The 18,082-nt window shown below is 36.9% G+C and overlaps 2 protein-coding genes and 1 long non-coding RNA gene across 6 annotated transcripts in view; 1 reads left to right on the top strand and 2 right to left on the bottom strand.

Moving 5' to 3' along the window:
* LOC126602338 (esterase-like) overlaps positions 1–4,378 on the top strand; it is a 31,369-nt gene extending 26,991 nt beyond the window's left edge. For 3 of the 4 annotated variants that reach the window (XM_050269171.1, XM_050269175.1, XM_050269173.1), the window contains exons 2-5: positions 2,094–2,303; positions 2,686–2,855; positions 2,962–3,226; positions 3,828–4,378. In XM_050269171.1, the coding sequence (XP_050125128.1) occupies positions 2,094–2,303; positions 2,686–2,855; positions 2,962–3,226; positions 3,828–4,084 (902 nt within the window). In that variant the 3' untranslated portion in view covers positions 4,085–4,378. The remainder of the gene's footprint in view (positions 1–2,093; positions 2,304–2,685; positions 2,856–2,961; positions 3,227–3,827) is intronic. The other variant, XM_050269172.1, reaches the window with a different exon arrangement.
* Positions 4,379–4,728: 350 nt separating this feature from the next.
* Positions 4,729–7,950, bottom strand: LOC126602339 (uncharacterized). The gene is made up of 2 exons (XR_007616080.1): positions 7,397–7,950; positions 4,729–6,491 (listed from the first exon to the last, which is right to left on the bottom strand). It is a non-coding gene; the product is annotated as an uncharacterized LOC126602339 (long non-coding RNA).
* An 8,684-nt stretch (positions 7,951–16,634) lies between these two features.
* Positions 16,635–17,288, bottom strand: LOC126602974 (uncharacterized). Its single transcript, XM_050269764.1, has one exon. It carries the CDS (start codon positions 17,286–17,288, stop codon positions 16,635–16,637), a length of 654 nt encoding a protein of 217 aa, XP_050125721.1.
* Positions 17,289–18,082: the final 794 nt, after the last annotated feature.

Genomic DNA, 18,082 nt, shown 5'->3' on the forward strand with positions numbered 1-18,082 from the left:
ATAGTTTTCTCTTGCTTCTACTTATTTCTTATGTGGATGAAATTACTTATTGTTTCCAAACTGTTTCATTGATGATCTTGAAACTTAAAACAGTTTATCTTGAAACATCACTATATACTTTGTTCTAAATTATTAAATTAGTATTTCTTTTCTCATAGAAACGAAAGATTATATACCTTTTTTTTAATTAATGTAGGGTTTTTGACTTGGAATCTCTTATACACTCTAAGATTAAAGTTTGGAGAGGTATTCATCAATTTACCTCCTGAACTTGTAAGGATTGGCCAATTTCCCCCTTTTACTCTCATAATTAGTCAATTTGCACCCTACTGTTAATTTTTTTAATTTTTCATCTATTCTTCCGTTAAGTAGGTATTTGCATGACTGCCTTTAAAGGACAAAAAAGTCATTTTCCCTACACCTTCTATCTTCTTCCTTTTCTTCGAACTTTCTCTTCTTCTTCCTTTTCTCTTTTTAATTTTTCATCTATTCTTCCGTTAATTATGAGACCGTGGAGCCGGTTGCCTTTCTGTTGAATCCAAAAGCATAGTTTTCTTGGTGTGGCCCATGTTAAAAGGAATCCATTGAAGTTTTTATACGCTTCTCAATTGTTTGTCACTTGCCATAACTTAACCTTGATGGGATGAAATTTTTTTAGCATGTAGGTCACATTAGAACATAATATTATTAACTCACGTGTTATAGGATAAGTGTATAACATAATTTATATGTTATGAATTTACGAAATAATATTAATTAATAAATGTAATAAGAAATATTATATCAATAATACAATTTCTTGGTGTATCAGTCACTCAAAAAAATTTCATATATATTCATGACCAAAATTTTTATTAAAGGCTTCACTACAAAGTTTCCTTTTAAACTTTTGAAGTTTTTTTCACTTTTTGTCTTTCAATTGTTTTTTTCCCAAAAAATGATCACCTTTGAACGTTTCTTAAAATGATAAATGATTATTTTTTAAGGTTATTTCACTCAAAGCATTTGTGTTTACTTTGACGAAATACTGTCTATGTATTGACTACTTCTATCTAGAATCCTAATATCTCTTTTTCTTCCCATCAAGTTTATAATTTGAATTTAGAGATTTTTTTTCTTCTAATCCTGCTCATTTTATCCATTAAAAGAGGCATTTGAGGTCTACAAAAAATGCACAGTCCTGTGTTGGTTCAAGATGTTTTGCCACAGTGGTCCATAAGGACACAAAATACTAGCCAAATTGAATTTGTAGTTCATCACTAGTTTTGTCAATTCTCGCAGCTAACCCCAACGTGCGACCAACTTTATTGACTTAAGGCCATCTCTAATTCTGGGCTAAATGCTATTTTTTTAGGTTTTATTCCCCCCCCCCCCCCCAAATCCAACTCAACCCATGCTAAATGTGTAGGCTAAAAGCTAAAAACTAAACAAAAGCCAGATTTAACCCAGGATTAGTGGGGCTGGCCCACCATATATGTGTATTTTATTTAGTTTTATATTTATAAATTCATTGAATCCAACGGTTAAAATCTAATTTGATGAAATTCAACCGTAAAAAAAATATTTAACAGTTCAAATTTAAATCTAACGGCAAAAATAGTTAAAAAAAATCTTTTATTGTTTCATATTTTTTTCATAGTGTTTAACGAGTTTCATGGTGTTGATTTGTGATTTTTCAATATTTGTCAGAATCTAAATATTTTTAGGTTAAAATGTTCATAAAATTAAATTATGATAGTCTACATAATTTTTTCTTTTAAAAAAGTTACTTTAAGAAAAAAATTAGCCTAAATTCATTTTTTAATAATCTGGAGCTAAAAATTTAGGCCATAAGGGTTGAAGCAGAAAAACCGTTTCTGGGTTAAAACCTAAATTTTTTGAGCTAAAAATTTTAGGTTTTAGCGCAAAGGTTGGAGATGGTCTAAGTGACACTACCCCTAAAATTCTCACAGTGAAAATCAGACGTAATCATCCCGATTATTCCTCAGATATAGTTGTAAAATTCTTTTCTTTTCTTTTTTAGAGTTTTATCTATTCAATAATTTTTATTTTTTGTGCTGTGGTGGTTGTCTGATAAAGCTTTTGTGGTTCAGCTAAAAGTGTTGGCCACCCTTTTCTAAGCGCATATTTGGATTCACTTGGGACCAACTTCTCTTCCGGTGCAAATTTTGCCACTGCAGCTTCCACAATCAGGCTGCCCAATAGCGTTATACCAAGTGGTGGATTTAGCCCTTTCTTCCTTGATATTCAGTACATGCAGTTCATGCAATTCAAATCCAGATCACGACTCATAAGGCAAAGAGGTAAACTACTAAAACTTGAATGTGTTGCTGTATCAATGCGTGTTCCAATTTGGATTAATATCTACTGATCAAGTTAATAACCACTTCTTTGATAAAAGCAACATTTACATGAGTGGAACCCATATAAGTAGGATTCCCCCTTTTTTGGTGGTTAGTATATGTCGTACAAACACAATTACAGATAATGACTAGGGTTTTGGAGCGAAATTTTGTTTTTTGAGCTTTGGGCATGTTTACATATAGAGAATAAGAATTAAAATAATTTTTACATTTATTAAAATATGAGTATGAGAATCATTTCACTTTTTAATTCTCTCATGTTTTCTGATTCCTTTCCTCTTGGATTATGTTAAGTAACCATGCCCTTCATCTTGATTTCCAGGAGGAATATTTGCAAGTTTACTGCCCAAGGATGAGTACTTCCCCAAAGCTTTATACACATTTGACATTGGTCAGAACGACCTTGGGGAAGGGTTCTTTGCAAACAAGACTATAAAGGAAGTGAATGCATCTGTTCCTGATATAATCATCAAGTTCTCAACAAATATTCAGGTAACCTTTGAAAATAATGACCTAATTGGTGGGTTTTTGATTGTTGCCTTAATATGTTTACCCATCGATGATCATCAAGATAATGTTGTGATGTCACAAAATGTAGAAAATATATGACCTGGGAGCCAGATCGTTTTGGATCCACAACACTGGGCCAATTGGCTGTCTCCCTTATATTTTAGCTAATTTTCCATCAGCTCAAAAGGACGAGGTTGGCTGCGCAAAGTCTTACAATGAAGTGGCTCAGTATTTTAACCACCAACTGAAGGAAGCCACAGTTCAACTTAGGAAGGATCTTCCTTTGGCTGCATTTACTTACGTGGACATATATTCTGTCAAATACTCTCTTTACAAGGAGCCAAAAAAATATGGTAAGCCGCCCAAACTGTATGATATTTATACACATAACATACCTGCATTTTAGAGGCCTCCCTTGTTAGAAAACACTTGAATTCACCATACGTTACGATACGCTGAGAGAAATGTTGCATGGAATAGGTGCATTCAAGTTTTTCTGTCAGTTACGTTGGATGGCTAGGACTTGAAATGTCCTATCAAAATGGTCGACTTAACAATGGTACGACTAGATTAAATCAAACATTTTCACATAGTAGGAGGTAAAAAAAAAGTCACCTCTGCTAAGATGTAACTTTATAAAACTCAGACGAGTAATGCTATTTTTACCACCTAATATAATGTACCACAGTTTAGTACCATCTAATGTTACAACTGAGGTGAACAAGCCACATCAATAAAAAATTATCTTGTGGAAAATGAGATGTATAATCCCTAGGGTTTGGTTGGTTGGATATATATTTGCGTTAGTGTATTATATAATACGATAAGTGATGTGTTAATTATCAGTTTTTCGTAACAATTGAGTGCACATCTAAAACCTAATCGTAGATTAGAGAAATTTCATTAATGTTATTTATTTTCCGTTGTATGAATCTTTCTTGAAACTTTTTTCAGGGTTTGAGTTCCCACTTGTTGCTTGTTGTGGGTTTGGTGGGAAGTACAACTATAGCAGTAGTGCTGGATGTGGAACAACAGTTACAGTCAATGGAAGCCAAATATTTGTTGGTTCGTGCAAAAGCCCGTCAGTGAGAGTGAATTGGGATGGCGTTCATTATACTGAGGCAGCTAACAAGTTTGTTTTTGACAAAATTTCAACTGGAGCATTTTCAGATCCACCCCTTCCCTTAAAACATGCATGTCACAGGATTTAGACTAATTAAAAATTAATTAAACCATAAATAAGTACTCCTGCAGACGCATGCATGTGGAAAACTGGAAATCTTTTATGGCAATAATGTTCTACCTTGTATAAGCTACTTCGAGTCGTTAAGGTAGTAGGTTAGAACCACAAAAAAAATAAAGGCTCCAACATTCAGTACTGTTGTAACTATATTGGAAACTCTTATGATGAGTATACACTTGCCCATTTGTATAAGATGTATCAGGTTCATCCTTAAGGCATGTAGTTTCCAAATGCAGATAATTTGATATAACCTTCACTTTTAGTTTGAAGTTTATTGAGAAAACGTATTTTACTTGAGGCTAAATAAACATCTACCGGCTTATTCGCTTTGCACACGAGTTTTAGGCGCAATTAAAGTATGAAAGATAGCAAAGTTATTTACATGCCTTAAAACAATCTGTCTCCAACATCTTCAACACTTGTTCGACCAAAAAAAAAAACATCTTCAACACTTGTGTCAGGTGATCAGGTTTTGGCTCAACATGAGGTCAAATCAAACTTGATGTACTCTTATTTTACATCACATAGACCCGAGTCAATTGTCTAACAAGTGTAACAAACCAACGTATTCCATGTTATGTAGTAATCGGGAAGGGACCATAAACACCTGAATGAACCAAATCCAAAAGGAAATTCTCTTTTGTTAAAACTTAAAGGGTACGAAACACAATATCTTTTAGCTAAAGTGCAAATATTAAATTTTAACTCAGAGTCTTGAACACCATTAAATAAAGACGGATGCAACTTATGCAAATATTCAAAAGATGCATGCCCAATTCAACAATGCCACAACCAACATCTTCTTAACGTGCTCGTTGTTACTACTGCAAACTTGATGTACTCAACCGGATGCCACATCGTCAACATAGTATAGCCCTTTTCTCTTAGTGCCATGATGAATGATTGCCCAAGTCTAGATATCTTGAAGTAGGCAAAATGTAGGAAACATTAATAAAATACAATCCAATTGCTCAGTAACTTGACCAACTGACAATAAGTGGTTCAAAAAAGCAAGAATTAACAACCTACGGTGTAAAGATAAAGTGAGAGTTAAGGCAATAGAGTCGGCCCCTGTTACTGGGACAACATCACCATTAGCCGTAACAACACTCTGTTTAGGAGGTGTTGTCATATACTGAAACAGGGATTTGTCATATGTGGATCAGTTGCAACGAAGTCAACAATCCCACCGCATCTCTATCCACAGATGCAATTGAAACCTTACCAAGATTACCTGTGTCATCAACAATATCATAGAGAGAAGATAGTTGGTCAATAAGTGACAAGACCAGTTCAGGGGTCTTATGGCTAGTTGTGGTATTGACGAAAGTCACATTGGAATCACTGTTACCGCCAGTTGGCTCCTCCTTATTACGGCCAGCAGATATTGCTGCAACTCTTGTACCACTATCAGCTACTTTGGCTTGTCCCATACGAGAACTCCTTTCAGCCTTTACTGGACGAAACTTTTTTGACAACTTTCTTTATCATTCCTCTTTGAACACTTTCTTTATTATTAAGGATATGTTTTTTTAAATCAAACCCCTTATGGGGTGTGACTGCACTTTCCTCTGTGTATGTGTTCAGGAAACCGAAGCAGGGGCACCATGGAAATGAGGGTTTCATTCCGACTCTCGATGAGGTAAGCAAATCATTAGCAGAAATAGTCTCCTCTGATGACCCTTCAGGCTTTATCACAAGTGTGTACAAAATTGGACGCCGTGTGGAGATCTTTTGTACGTCGAATATACAATTTCCCCAGGGCATACACAGCAGGGGACATTAATGAAATTCAACACTCTGGAGCAAGGACAAATGTTTCTTTCTAAACAGATGAATCTTGAAGACCATATTGCATTACGGCCAGAGAGATATGTGGCCGGTTGGGAAGAAGCCAAGGGGATCCCAACAAGTATGGCACAAGTATGGCACAAGGTCAATCCCAACAAGTATGGCACAAGGATTCTGATGATCTCTGTTATCTCATCGATCAAATATATGAAGGTCGGTAGTTGGACGAGTTGACGACTGTTCGTATAGAAAAGTACAAGTCTTTCCTCCAAAGTTTCACAAATTCTGTTAATATTCGTCATGAAGGCGGGAAAATCAGCAACATAAGTTTGGTGAGGTTCTACATGTTCAGTAATTCAACCTTCGGGAGTATGATGACTGGCAAAATAAAGTGGACAACCATGTCGTTTTCAAGGCTGTGAAAAATTATCAACAGAACAAACGCCGACTCCGCCAAGGTAGGAGTCCTCAGAATTCCAATTCCCGTTTATACAACTGCAGAAAGTTGGTTATTGTATGTGCACAACTGTATGAAGCACTACTGGGAACATGCAAAGCGGTTACAAAAGGTGAGTCTCATCACCCTACAAAATTAATACCTACTTGTCAGCATGCATCTTCTAACTTTTTCTTTTCTTTTAAATGAACAGAAAGAACATGGACCAAGTCGAGTACTGGAGAAGTTGACAAAGCTGTTTCCTACGCTGATTGAAGACATGTATGCGGGGTTGGCCCAGGCCCTATATGCTGATAAAGTTAGACATCCTCGGTTCATGTCAAGGGAGATAGTGGGAGGGGTAATCGCGGCATGAGAAGCGCACATTTCAAGGAGTTCGAAAATTTTAATGAATGGCAGTTACTTTTTGAGTAGATTCTAGTTCTTAAGAATTCATGAGAATTTTCATGAGAATATATTTAAGATCTTGTATATCTATATAATCCGTAATTAAGTTGAGAGGAACATATATGCATATGATGATGATTGTGCAACGCATTTTCAATATCACACACTCCAGTTTAGGACTTTCCAAATAAAAAAGAAACTAAGCAACTCCCAAACTCCAGTTTAGGACTTTCCCAATACAAATGCATGAATCTACACTGAAAAAAACTCGCTGACAGGATTAGGTAGTGTAGTCATACATTGGTCAAGCACCAAGACCCAAGATTTGATCTCATGACTGGCCACAAACAGTTTCTTCATTCGAAAAGGAACAAATGACTCAACCACAGAAATTAGGTGGGCATTTGAATATAAGTCAATGTAAAATGCAGGTATTCCATCAATACTTCGATACGATTACAGAACAATATCAATACAAGCTTATGCAGGAGATTTAAAAACACCATTAGAAAAAGAAATGACCAAATCAAGCAGTACCAGAAGATACCAGAAAATCTATAGACCGACGATTTTACCACTCAATCGAGTATCAATTAAGGCAATTCATCAAACAGATTGTGTGCATAAGAAAGGAGGTGATCTTACCTTGGACCAGGACCGGTACTGGATAAGGCCAGAAGAGGCAGAAGCCTAGCGAAGCTAAGAGGGGGCGATGAACCGTTTACCGACGCAGATGAGGCCGTGAGTCGGAGAGGCGCAGAGCTTGTAGCAACATTTCTACCAATAGTTTTATGCAGCAAACCAGAAAGAATGATGCAAAATTAGGAGATGATTAAGTGATTAATTGATACCAACCACAATCGAGAAGATGGGTGGTGCGGGTGCCTGGTTGAAACCGTGGAGGGGAGGGGACGACGCACGCGAGACGGCGAGAGAGAATCGAGTTCGAGGACTCGAGTGACAGAGTCGAGGTCGAGGACGAGGTGACCTAAACTAACTGTTAAGATTGGATGGAGAGATAATCTCTTCAATCTCGTCCGTCCATTGCAATTACAAATGGGCCGGTCCGGATATCCGTTTTTCTATGATTTTCAAAACCGTTTTATTTTAGTTTATTTTACTTTATCAATTATTTAATTATTTTTATTTAAAATTCGTTTTTATTATTTTAAATTTCAAAATCAACATTTTCCAAACTTTGTTTTAAATAATTAATTAAGAGTTCGTTTTAAATACAAATTTTTCATTCAATCCTTGTGGTAAGACTTCGTTTTAAATACAAATTTTTCATTCAATCCTTGTGGAAAATTACCTTGCTTAAGCTGTTTATACTACAACTACCTTGTTCTCTTGCAAATATTTTTAAGTGTTTTTATCCATACTTTTGCAGGTGGTAAAAATTCTATCAGGTTGCTAATAAAAATGTTTGCCTCTTAAGTTTAAACCAGTGTAAAGTGTTTTTGGGCTGAAGCATGTCTAAAGAGTGTGTGATATTAAAAAAGCTTTGCTATTTTGACGACTTGGCAGCAAGTAAGGCACCTCCTTCAACAATCCCCTCGCTCGGATTCCTGGGGGGCCTCCCACTATATGCTACAATGCTTTGGTACCAGTCAACTTCATACCTTCAGGGACCGGCTAAAGGATTAGTGTTAAGGTACCCCTACTGAAGCATAAGAGAGGCTAATCACAACACAACACGTGCCAACATCATAATAACGCTCCCAAAGTCCCACATTAACCACAAACTAAAGCATGCGACTTTGCCCAACTATAAAAGACGACCATTCTCCTTCAATTAATCCTTAATGTCATTATTCTACTTAATTTGTTATAAGGACTCACTAATGATGATTATGGTTAAACCCTTGTATCATGTAAAATCTACATTATTATGAGAACTCCTCTACCCTCGTGAACGTAGTCCTACTTAGGGTGAACTACGTACATCTTGTGTTTATTTCCCTATCTATATCTCTTTACATATACATTTATGACTGAAGCAACCTTGTGAAGGTCCTCGACATTTTACGTTGTTCCAAAGTCAATCTGATTTTGCATATCAACAATATAGTTAGTTTTTTTTCTCAGGGGTGTGAGAAGAATTTTACGTAGAATGAGAGCCTTCACATGGAGCGTTTGAGTTGTTTGTTGAATTGAAGAGCCTTCTCACAATGTTAAATCACTATAAATAATCACTTCTATTTGTAGAGATGAAGTACCTGATGGTTGAATCTGTTAGTTTTTTTTCTTAGGGGTGTGAGAAGAATTTTACGTAAAATAAGAGCTTCAAACATAGCGTTTGAGTTGTTTGTTGAATTGAAGAGCCTTCTCATGATGTTAATCATCAATCTAAATCCATGAATCAAACAATCAAATAACTAAAGTACTCATAATTAGGGCTTCCTCTTAGCCTTAGCTAAGAGTTTAGAACCCCATGAACAAAGAATTCATAGTAATTAGAGAAAAAGAACCAAATTGCTGCCGCTTTGTACCACACCAGAAGAAGCCCCCTTCCCTTTACTGCTTTTTTTTTTTTTTTTTTTTTTTTTCTTCTTCCTTTTATACGTTGCACACCGTGAGAATTAATAAGAATCAAGGCCCTACATGTCAAGCCCACTCCAAGTCTGATTTAGTTTCCTTTCAAATCCCTCGTCAATGCTAAACTCCCAACTGAAGCAAAAACAACTTCAAACACGTCAAAACTATTTCCTTTTCTATCTCACTTTAGTCCTCCTATTTCTTTTGAAAAAAAAAAACAAAAATCAAGAATGCCCAATCCATTCTTAATGCATTTTGTGGTGAATTGTTTTTAATTCAAACCCCTTATGGGGTGTGACTGCATTTTCCTCTGTGTATGTGTTCAGGAAGCCGAAGCAGGGGCACCATGGAAATGAGGGACTCATTCCGACTCTCGATGAGGTAAGCAAATCATTAGCAGAAACAGTCTCCTTTGATGACCCTTCAGCCTTTATCACAAGTGTGTACAAAATTGGATGCCATGTGGAGGATCTTTTGTACGTCGAATATACAATTTCCCCAGGACATTAATGAAATTCAACACTCTGAAGGAAGGACCAATGTTTCTTTCTAAACAGATGAATCTTGAAGACCAAATTGCATTACGGCTAGAGAGATATGTGGCCAGTTGGGAAGAAGCGAAGGGTACTTTTATCCCGATAAACGAAAGGATCCGGTAAGCCGCGCAACAATCCCCCCTCCTCACAACCTCGAACACTATGTCCTTGCCTCGTCACCCATCTTGATCATTGGATAAAAAGTCACAAGATGGAGAGTGCGCGAACTTCTAATGATTTTGGCATTCAACATTCTAGGGTTAGTAATCTTTTATTTGACATCTCCTCTTGTTAATGGCTACCTATGCTACTGGACATTACTTATTCTCAAGTATTACATTTTTTTTTGTATTTGTAATTGCACCCATAAATATTACTAAGGCTCTAGCTGATTGTCCTCATATCCGTGGTAATCTTCGAAATGGAGTCTGTATCACCGAGCAGAATCATGCATATGTGTGGAACTTTCCTTAGCACGGTATGTACAACTTCATTCTTAGCACAAATCATTTGAGAATTCGATGATCGAACTTGATGCATGGATGCTCATTTAATCACTATCAATTTTTTCTTGTCTTTTTTCACTAAAGGTCAATCACAACAAGTATGGCACAAGGATTCTAATGATGTCTGTTATCTCATTGATCAAATATATGTAGGTCCGACGTTGGACCTTCAAACAGTCGTCAACTCGTCCAATCTCTGAGAATGAGAGCCTTCACATCGAGCGTTTGAGAGCCTTCACGTAGAGCATTTAAGTTGTTTGTTGAATTGAGGAGCTTTCTCACGATGTTAAATCACTATAAATAATCAATTCTATTTACAAAGATAAAGTACCTGATGGTTAAGTATGGAGCCCAATTTCAACCCGCATGTACTTAACATAAATTGATCCACTGTATTTGATCTTTGACGTGGCTTCAACCTTGAATTTGCAAATTGTTCCCACCAACCCTATTTTTAATTGGGTCAGCGCAGGTGTCATTAACTAAAAAGCCTTATCAACGTACTCAGATGTCATCCAAGATATATCATATTCATATGTTCTCATGGAACTCCTTAGTCACCTGATCAACATTATAAAATACCCTGAGATATTTTTGATGGGGAAACTCGTGAGCGAGGCTGCTCAATACTTCAATTAACTAGTAATTTATATTTTATAAATATTAAGTGGAAAGCAACTGATAACGTCATGTGCGAAATATGGTAGCTCAATGAGAAAAGTACATATGAAATGAAAGATCAAAACAAAGTATGAAATGTAAATGACTGAATGAAAATGACTCAACCATTTATTTATTCCTATCTATCCGGAGCACTAGAGGAATTCGCAGAGGACCATCCATTAAAAAATGACTCCACAGAAGTTATCTTTCTGTAACTGTACAACCAAAGATTTGCCATCTCTCTAATAAAACAAGAATATCACTAGACTATAATATTAAATGGTAATTTTCTTACTTTTTATAGTTATGAGCATTTATATTCATTTGTAAGTGAGAAGTCTTAACTCGACCCCATGAATGACGAATTCATAAATATTTAATTCTGGCTAGCCTATTGTTTGATTTAGTCCAAATCCCCTAATGTGGAAATCGCTGTATAAATAAAAAAAACAAAGTGATATTCGCATACTCATTTAGTCTCTTGAATGAAAAAAAGGAAATCATTGAACAAAAAGCAAAGAGAATAAAATATAAGAAGAAAACGGTGACTAAAAATCACATCCATGACTCAAATATCAATATGCATACCAGGTTTATACACCAAGTTTTTTTTTTTTTTTTTTTTTTTTTTTTTTTTTTTTTTGGTTAATACACCAAAGTTTCTTTATCTCATATGAAAGGGGCAGAACAACAACTATGCAAGGGGCAAAACAATCACCACCCTTCCTTACAAGCTCTCGATTAATGCAGAGACCATGTTCATGTTATTTTTTCTTTGAGTACTCTTTTCTTTGTTTGTAACCGTAATGTTGTTTTGATCTACTCAATTGTAAAGCTAACAAAAAAAGAGGGCAAGAGTCGAGAAATACAGTGAAAATTATTTGGAATAAAATGCATATATTTCTTGTAAAAATGAACCTGTTGTTATAAATATGTAAAAGTTAGAAAGATAACCTTTATTAGTGACAGGAACGAAACAGGTGTAAAATATCACACTGAAGCTATATCACAAGAGGATGACAAATAAAAGAGGGAGGAATAGATGATGTTATTGATCTTTCTTTCATTATGTATATCACACTGTCCTTTAACAGTAGTCGGAGCGCTCTATTTATAGAGCAACTCCGTATTATTACAGTTTGAAATTTACAATACATTTTTGAAAAACAATCTCCTTCATATCCAAAGTCCACATCTCAACACTACCAATGTTGAAAATCCAATATGTGTGTTTTCAACATCACTGTGGGCATTCACTAACCCACCAGCATTTTCAACACTCCCCCTTGGATGCCCACATATCAACATCAGTTGCCTCGTTAAAACCTTGCTTGGAAAAACCCAGTGGGAAAAAACCATAGCGAAGGAAAAAGAGTACAACTTTACCTGGATTGTTGATATAGTGTTAAGTATGTTTATGTTGCCTCGTTAAAACCTTGATAGGAAAAACCCAGTGGGAAAAATCCTAATTGAAGGAAAAAGAGTACAACATGCATGTATCATGGATGCTCCCCCTGACATGTATCTCCTCCTGATTCCGCATTCTCCAAATTTGGTTGTTTGGTAAGTCGACGTTATCCGATACTTTGCACTAACTTTTGAAACGTGCATTTCGGTAGGGCCTTGGTGAACAAGTCTGCCAGATTTTCATTGGAACGAATTTGTCCGACTTCAATAACTTTAGCCTTATGAAGCTCATATGTGTTGAAAAAATTTGGAGATATGTGTTTAGTTTTGTCGCCCTTGATGAATCCTTCCTTCATTTGGGCAACACAGGTTGCATTATCTTCATGAATGACAGTTGGATTGTTTGTCTTCAAAGTTAGACCACATGAATTCTAGATATGATGGATCATTAATCTTAACCAAGAACATTCACGACTTGCTTCATGTAAAGCAAGTATTTCTGAATGATTTGAAGATATAGCAACTAGTGTTTGCTTTGTTGAGCGCCATGAGATTGTTGTATCTCCATTCTTGAACTCATATCCAGTTTGTGAGCGAGCTTTATGCGGATCAGAGAGGAAACCATCATCTGCATATCCAGTAAGGATCTGGTCATTTGTGGATTTCTCTGAGTAGAAGAGACTCATGTATGTTGTCCCACGAAGGTATCGCAATACATCTTTGACACCCTTCCAATGACGAATTGTTAGAGCAGAGCTATACCTTGCTAACAAGTTGACTGAAAAAGCTATATCTAGTCTAGTACATTGTGCTAAATATAATAAAGCACCTATTGCACTCAGATATGGTACTTCTGGACCAAGGACCAGTTCATCATCTTCTTTTGGAAGGAATGGATCTTTCTTAACGTCCAGAGAACGAACGACCATTGGCGTGCTGAGTGGATAAGCCTTGTCCATACCAAATCGCTTCAGGATTTTTTCAATGTAAACTGATTGGTGGGCCAAAATTCCACTAGCACAATGCTCAATCTGCAGGTCGAGACAAAATTTTGTTTTTCCAAGATCTTTCATTTCAAATTCGCTTTTCAGATATTCAGCAGTTTTATTGAGCTCTTCAAGGGTTCCAACTAGGTTCATATCATCAACATATACTGCCATTATAGCAAATCCAGAGTTGGATTTCTTAATGAACACACAAGGGCAAATGACATTGTTGATATACCGTTCTTTGATCAAATACTCACTGAGACGATTATACCACATTCGTCCAGATTGTTTCAGCCCATACAATGATCGCCTTAATTTGATCGAGAGCATACCTCGTGATTTGTTAGTTGTTTCAGGCAACTTAAGTCCTTCTGGGACTTTCATATATATGTCAGTATCTAATTCTCCATATAGATACGCGGTGATGACATCCATAAGTTGCATGTCAAGTTTTTCTAAAACCACTAAACTTATTAAGTAACAGAACGTAATTACGTCCATTACAAGAGAGTATGTCTCCTCATAATCAATTCCAGGTCTTTGCGAAAAAACCTTGTGCAACGAGTCGTGCTTTATATCTTGCAATCTCGTTTTTCTCATTGCGTTTCCTTGTGAATACCCATTTGTAACCCACAGGGTTTACACCAGGCAGGATTTGGACTACTGGTCCAAAAACATTTTACCTTTCCAAGGAATTTAATTCTGCCTGGATTGCATCTTTCCACTTAGGCCAATCTTGTCTTTGCTTACATTCATCAACAAAGCGGGGCTCAATATCATCACTTAATATGATTTCAGTGGCTAATGCAAATGCGAACATATCGTCGATGATTATTTCATTCTGATCCCACAATTCATTAGTACATTCATAATTTATGGAGATTTCTTTGCTCTCATGTACTGCTTTCTCTTCAGGGACATGTGTCTCATCAAGGACATTTTCTTTTTCTAGAAGTCCAGAATCATGAATTGTAGATTTGTCATTCATTCTCTTTTCTTGAATGATTTCATTTGGATTCAACTGTGCCCTTGTCTTTCTCTTACGAGAGGCTGAATTTTTTGAACCTGGTGGTCTACCACGCTGCAAGCGTGCACCAGATGAATCATTCGCTGCCACTTTATTTTGTCCAATAGGGACATCAATTCTTGCAGGTGCATTTGCAGCTGGTATATGTGATTTGTTACTTTCATAGCATCATTAACTGCATCTGGCGTTTGATTGGCAATGCTTTGAAGATGAACAATCTTTTTCACTTCATTTTCACATTAAGTGCTACATTGATCAAAATGAGACAAGGTGGGAACAACCCATGTCAGCTTTTTCCGTTCTTTTGGAACGGTCTTTTCTCCCCCTAACGACGAGAAGACTGTCTCATCAAAGTGACAATCAGCAAAGCGAGCTGTAAACATATCACCTATCAATGGTTCCAAATATCTAATGATGGATGGTGAATCAAAACCCACATAAATTCCCAGTCTATGCTGAGGTCCCATTTTAGTGCGTTGCGGGGGTGCAATAGGCACATAAATAGCACAACCAAAAACTCGTAAATGTGAAATGTTTGGTTGATGCCCAAATACAAGTTGTACTGAGGAGTATTGGTTGTTGGCTATAGGTCTCAATCGAACCAATGATGTAGCATGTAAGATGGCATGTCCTCATGCAGAAACTAGCAATTTTGTTTTCATGAGCAGAGTGCAAGCTATTAACTGAAGCCACTTGATCAATGCATCTGCTAGACCATTTTGAGTATGGACATGAGGAACAAGATGTTCAACATCAATGCCCAATGTTATGCAGTAATCATCAAAGGTTTGAGACGTAAATTCACCAGCATTATCAAGTCGGATTTACTTAATGAGGTAATTTGGGAATTGTGCTCGTAACTTAATTATCTGAGCAAGAAGTCTCACAAAAGCTACATTCCGAGTAGACAAGAGACAAACGTGTGACCATCTGGTAGATGCATCAACCAAAACCATAAAATATCGAAATGGTCCACAAGATGGTTGAATAGGTCCACAAATATCCCCTTGAATTCTTTGCAAAAATGATGGGGATTCAACATCAACCTTTAGTTATGATGGTCTATTACCAACTTCCCTTGAGAACAAGTTTGCAAGGGTTATCATTTGTGATAGCAATATGTTTGCTCAATAATGGATGTCCATTAGAGTTGGTAATGATCCTACGCATCATGAGGGATCCTGGATGACCCAGACGGTCATGCCAAAACATGTAAACTTTTGAATCAATGAACTTCTGGTTCACGACAGTATGTGATTCAACTGTCGTTATGTATGTATAATACAATCCACTCGACAAACCAAGCAACTTCTCCAATATACGCTTCTGGGTATCATTGGAGGTAATGCATAGATACTCCACATTTTCTGCACTTTTCGTTTCAATGTGGTATCCATTTAAATGTATGTCTTTGAAACTCAACAAATTTCAAATAGATCGAGTAGCATACAATGCATTTTGTATGGACACTATTGTTCCATTTGGTAACATAATCTGGGCTTTCCCTAAGCCTTCAATTACATCTGAAGGTGCTGATATTGTTGTTACCCTTACTTTTGTAAGCATCAATCTTGAGAAATACTTTCGATCTCGAAATATTGTATGTGTAGTTGCACAGTCTGCAAGACAAATATCTTCGCCATTTCTCATGTTTTGAGAATGACCATAGTTTTTATCCATGCTCTCTGAGTAAGGGAATCAGAGTTAGAAGCAAGTTATAACAGGAAATTTACATGCCATTTTTATTGAATCTAAAATGCTAGTTTTAGACTACAAGTTCAACATAATAAAAATACATCAAACATAAATGATTCAGTCGGACCGATACACTTCATTCCCCATTTCCACAATGAAGTCCGAAACATCTAGGTGAGTTGTGTTCAACTGCTTTAATAAGTCGCACACTGGATCAGGTATATCCATTGGTTTAGCCTGGTCGAGAAAATTAGTCTCGACACCCTTCTCCTTGAGGGAGGCTTGATATAGATCCGTCAGATGTTTTGGGATACGACAAGTACGCACCCAATGCCCATTGCCACCACACCTGTGGGAGACTCCTTCAGAGTTCCTGGGAGCATTGTTCATGTGAGCTTTGCCTTTGTGGCGATTCACATTTTTTAAACTTTGGCCTAAATTATGCCTTGGAACCTGGTTGTGAAACTGACCACCATGGTTCTTGCCTTTCCTATTCCACCGACCATGCTTGTGGCCACGTCTTCATTTATGATTATCACCACTAGAGGATGTGGGGTTCACTTCGAGGGAAGCAACACTCACTTCTGGGAATGGTGCAGATCCAGTAGGTCGGGACTGATGATTTTTCATCAGGAGCTCATTGTTTTGCTCAACTACCAAATGCACAGATATCAGCTGGTTGTATTCAGTGAAGCTTCGCGTTCTATACTGTTGCTGCAGGAGCACGTTAGAGGTATGAAATGTGCTGAAAGTCTTTTCCAGCATATCTTCCTCAGTAATAGTATCCCCACAGAGCTTCATCTGAGAGGTAATTCTGAACAATACAGAATTGTACTTACCTACTGACTTGAAATCTTGGATCCTTAGGTGAGTCCACTCAGAGTGAGCCCTTGGAAGAATCACCGTTGTCTGGTGATTGTATTTGTTTGTCAATGTCTTCCAAATGGCTAACGGATCTTCAACCGTTAAGTACTCGTTCTTTAGTCCCTCATCAAGATGGCGACGATTAAAGATCATGGCCTTCACCCAATCTTGAGAGGATGAGCTGTTCTCTTCCCTGATGGTATCTCTAAGATTCCCTGCTTCCAGATGGATCTTGGTATCCAGTACCCAGGTAAGGTAACTATTCCCAGTAATGTCCAGGGCAACAAAATCAAGCTTCACCAAGTTCCCCATTTTCTTTTCTGAAAGAAAATGAGATGTGTAAGAACTTGCAATAATATGTATTCCTGGTAGAATATAGTGTTAGAATTTCTGGTTCTTACAAAATTTTCATTTTGATCTTCAGGCCAAAATGATAAGCACTTGAAACTTCAGGCTCGAGATTTTCAAGATGAATGAGGAGGGCGATTATACCGCACCATTCTCATTGAAACAATATAACATAGGATGGGCGATTATTCCGCACCACTCCAGTAGCAGGAAAAATTTAAATACGCATAGCAGGGTGGGCGATTATACCGCACCACCTAAAATTGCAATGAAATTAAATAGCAGGCAAATTTAAATATGTAGGGTAGGGTGGGCGATTATACCGCTCCACCTAAAATTTGCTGTAAAATTAGATCTGCAGTTCAAGATAGGCGATGATACCTCACCATCTTGGATCACAATAAGATTAAATTTGCAGTTCAAGATGGGCGATTGTACCGCACCATCTTGGATTGCAGTAAAATCAACATAAATAAATACTGGGTTAGTAATCAAGATCAACACCAAACAAGAAATCAAATATATATGTAACTGTTAGGTTGAGAACTAGAAGCAGGCATGGAGCAAACAGTTCGTCACGAGGGTATATCGCGCAGTTGAGGCAGAGGAAGAAGATGAACAGTAAAAACCTTAGAGGAAACATTTTTTCCTTTCTTTTGTTGGGCAAAGAGAAATGAAAAAATGGTTAGGTTTTAGAGACTCGCGCTGATAACGTGTTATAAATATGTTAAAGTTAGAGAGATAACCTTTACTAGTGA

This window comes from Malus sylvestris, chromosome 15 (genome assembly GCF_916048215.2).
Source record: "Malus sylvestris chromosome 15, drMalSylv7.2, whole genome shotgun sequence".
In the NCBI taxonomy this organism is placed as follows: domain Eukaryota; kingdom Viridiplantae; phylum Streptophyta; class Magnoliopsida; order Rosales; family Rosaceae; genus Malus; species Malus sylvestris.

Coding starts and splice junctions, on each gene's coding strand:
- LOC126602974 (XM_050269764.1), bottom strand. CDS start 17,288: ATGGGGAACTTGGTGAAGCTTGATTTTGTTGCCCTGGACATTACTGGG.